Source organism: Poecilia reticulata, linkage group LG17 (assembly GCF_000633615.1).
Source record: "Poecilia reticulata strain Guanapo linkage group LG17, Guppy_female_1.0+MT, whole genome shotgun sequence".
NCBI classification, from domain to species: domain Eukaryota; kingdom Metazoa; phylum Chordata; class Actinopteri; order Cyprinodontiformes; family Poeciliidae; genus Poecilia; species Poecilia reticulata.
The window spans coordinates 30,436,611-30,440,012 of record NC_024347.1 but is presented as its reverse complement, the minus strand read 5'-3'; the positions used below and the strand labels follow the sequence as shown (position 1 = coordinate 30,440,012).

The 3,402-nt window shown below is 43.9% G+C and overlaps 1 protein-coding gene across 1 annotated transcript in view; it reads left to right on the top strand.

The window, feature by feature from the left end:
• Positions 1-3,402, top strand: part of hhla1 (HHLA1 neighbor of OC90) — a 16,198-nt gene that overhangs the window by 6,121 nt on the left and 6,675 nt on the right. The window contains exons 6-9 of the mRNA XM_017309909.1: positions 385-520; positions 679-759; positions 1,528-1,560; positions 2,453-3,337. Coding sequence (XP_017165398.1) covers positions 385-520; positions 679-759; positions 1,528-1,560; positions 2,453-3,337 — 1,135 coding nt within the window. The remainder of the gene's footprint in view (positions 1-384; positions 521-678; positions 760-1,527; positions 1,561-2,452; positions 3,338-3,402) is intronic.

Below are 3,402 nucleotides of genomic sequence, written 5' to 3'. Positions count from 1 at the left end.
GTTTGAACTGGGTTGAACCGGTTTGAACTGGGTTGAACTGGTTTGAACTGGGTTGAACCGGTTTGAACTGGGATGAACTGGTTTGAACCGGTTTGAGCCCGTTTGAACGGGGTTGAACCGGTTTGAACCGGGTCCGTCTGCAGGCCCAGACAGGAGGAAACGTCTGCAGGACAGGAGCTGCAGACGAGACGGTTCAGTCCAAGGAAAACATCCAGGACAAATTCAAGCTCTGCAGAAAAACAGAGCAAATATGTTTAATTTAATGATCAATGAGGAGGGAAGAGCTGATCAAATGTTTCCTCCAACGATCCAGGAATAATTTCCTGGTCGATGATCTGAGGATGATCAGCTTCAGCTGCAGAATATTGATTGATCGGTTTAATCTGGAGCGACTTTGAGGCCATTAAAGTTCAGCGTTCAGCTCTGACTGGGAGCTTTAACCTGTTTAATGTTTGTGTCTCAGTCAGCCAGAGGAACAACTCCGACTGCATCTACATCTGTGTGATGGCGGGGAAGACGGGTAGGTAAAGATCTGCTGCGTGCGGCGACTTCAGCCCAGGATGATAATCCGTCATGTTTCCCCCTCAGAGTCGTTAAGAAAGAAAAAACATTTTAGTTTCTGTGAAGGAGGAGAATGTTCCCGGAGCCGTTTGTCTGATTGAAGTGCGTTTTGTCCAGGCAGAGAGCTGAGCGGCTTCTGGGACGACGGCTCCGTCACGCCGCTCTTCAACCTGACGATCGTTGAAGGACCAAACAGAGGTTTGTTTAATCTGCTGGGAGATTTAATCCAGAGACTGGAAATAAACTCTGATGCACTAATTATTAACTAAATCAACCTGCTGTTTGGTTCAAACTTAACCGTTTGAAGCAGAGATGATTCTCAAGACCAAGATTTATATTATTTGCTTTTTTAGGAAGAGACTTAAAATTTATTTTTAAAAAAAGAAAAGAAAAAAAAGAAACTTCCCAAATAAACAAGAATTTAATATTTGGGTTATGGGTTAAAATCAGTTTAGTTTGCTTTTCATATTCCTGAAGGTTTGAATAAATTGTAAAATTAAAAGAACAAATATGGAAAAATCTGCATTTCTAAATTTGTTTCTGTTTTATTTATTGAAGTGAATCAAATATTTTAAATAGTTTTACAGAAAAAACTTGTTTTATGTAAAAAAAAACTTGAACTGTGTGATTAAAACTGTAAACTTATTATTAATGTAATATAATGTACATTTACTTTGTTTTCTTAGCCAAACCGGCTAACGTAGCATCATGCTAGCTTCTGACGCTGCCAGGTTTAGCTAACGCTAACAGACAGAAATTCAAACGTTTGTTTTCAGATTTATTTCTATAAAATTTAAACTTATTTCTGTTTGATATTAATAATTTTTTGGTCTTTTTCATGCAGCAGTTTCTTCTGTCATGTTTTCACACATAACCTAGCAAACAATAGCAGCTTCATTTCAGTGTATTTTATATCAAACAGGAACATTAACATCTGACCTTTGACCTTTCTGTCTTTTCTTAAAGTGGCCAACATCTCCTCCATTCGACTTCCTGCTGGTGAGCGGACTGCGTCTTAAAAACCAGATTATTCAGCTCTAATCCAGGTGTTAATCTGAACCTCAGGTCAGGTTCCTGATCCTCCAGGTTCTGGTTTGGTTCATTTCACTTTTCAAAAAAGTCCAAATCTGTTTCTCAATAAATCTCCATTATTTGGTTTAAGCTCAGTGGCATCTGCACATTTCACAGGTTTGATTCCTTCACTGCTGTAAAGAACTGGTGACAAAACGCAGCCCTGCGGGACACCAGAGATTAAAACCAGATTATTAGATTTAAATCCATAAAAGCAGGTGTAAAATCCATAAATTGTAAGAAAACTTGTTGCCTTTACACAAACTAGTTGATTCTTTTCAGAGCTTAAAGTTCAAAATCACAAAGACAAAACTAACTAACATGTAGCCTACAGCAGGAGATGTGAAAATAAGTCAATAATTAGTGAATATTGATAAAACATACTTGCTTGTGTCGCTCTGTCAGTTAAAAATGGGAAAAATGTCTGATAAGTGAAACTATCTGCCAAGTTAGTTTTGTCTTATTTCACATTTTCTGAGATATTTACACAATAAACTAGACAAAAATCCTTTATTAGGATTTTGTTTTGCAGTGTAGCAGGTCATTTCCTGAAACTTTCATGGAAACTACAAAGTATTATCCTGGAAGTTAATATTTGGATTATAAAGTACTTTTACTGGTTGCTCTTAAGGAACATAACGACTCTTTCCCAAAACTTAATGATCATTTCCTGGAAGTTATGAAGTAACAGTTCTGATCAGAGTACAGCCGGGTCCACAAAGGCACTGAAAAGTAATTATTGGTCTTTTAACTTTCACGTTATGCGTCTTTATTCTTAAATTTGAGGCAGAAATCGTTTCATTGCTCATGTTTCCTCCAGCTTCGCCACATCTGAGCAGAACATCGTCAACAACGTTAAAGGTCACGACCTCCGTGGAGGTCACACCGACGTCCTCCAGGCCTCCAGGCTTCACTGCAGGACGTCCATCAACTGAGACGCCAAACATCAGGACGAGTCAAAGTGTCTCAACTCCACAGATCAGGACAGCAGGAGCAGCAGAGGCGACATCAGCTGGAACCACGAGACGACCGACCAACAGCGCTGCTGCAGCTCCGCCTGCAGCCGCAGCCACATCTGCAGCTGCAGGCGGAGCCACAGGCGTAGCCACAGCCGCAGCTCCAGCTCTGCATGCGGACACAGCCCGACCTCCTGCAGCCACATCTGCAGCTGCAGGCACAGCCACAGGCATAACCGCAGTCACAGCTCCAGCTCCGCCTGCAGCCACAGCCCGACCTCCTGCAGCCACATCTGCAGCTGCAGGCACAGCCACAGGTGCAACCGCAGCCTCAGCTCCAGCTCTGCCTGCAGTCATAGCCCAACTTCCTGGAGGCGCAGCCACAGCTGCAGCTCCAGCCGCAGCTCCAGCTACAGCTCCGTCTGCAGCCACAGCCCGACCTCCTGCAGCCGCAATCACATCAGCAGCCGCAGGCATAACCGCAGCTCCAGCTCTGCCTGAGGTCACAGCCAAACTTCCTGCAGCCATATTTGCAGCCGCAGCCACAGCCGCAGGCCTAACCGCAGCTCCAGCTCCGCCTGCAGCCACAGCCGCCCTGAAATCACCTGACAGCCTGGTGGATACGAGCATTTCTCCAACATCTCCTCTACAAACGACCTTCACTGGACCTTCAACCCTCCGACCTGCAGAGACGACGCCAAGCAGCAGAGATACAACATCTGACCGGGCCGGAGAAACGGAGAGACCAGGTAAACACTGACCAGGTAAATACTGAGCAGGTAAACACTGACCAGGTAAATACTGACCAGGTAAA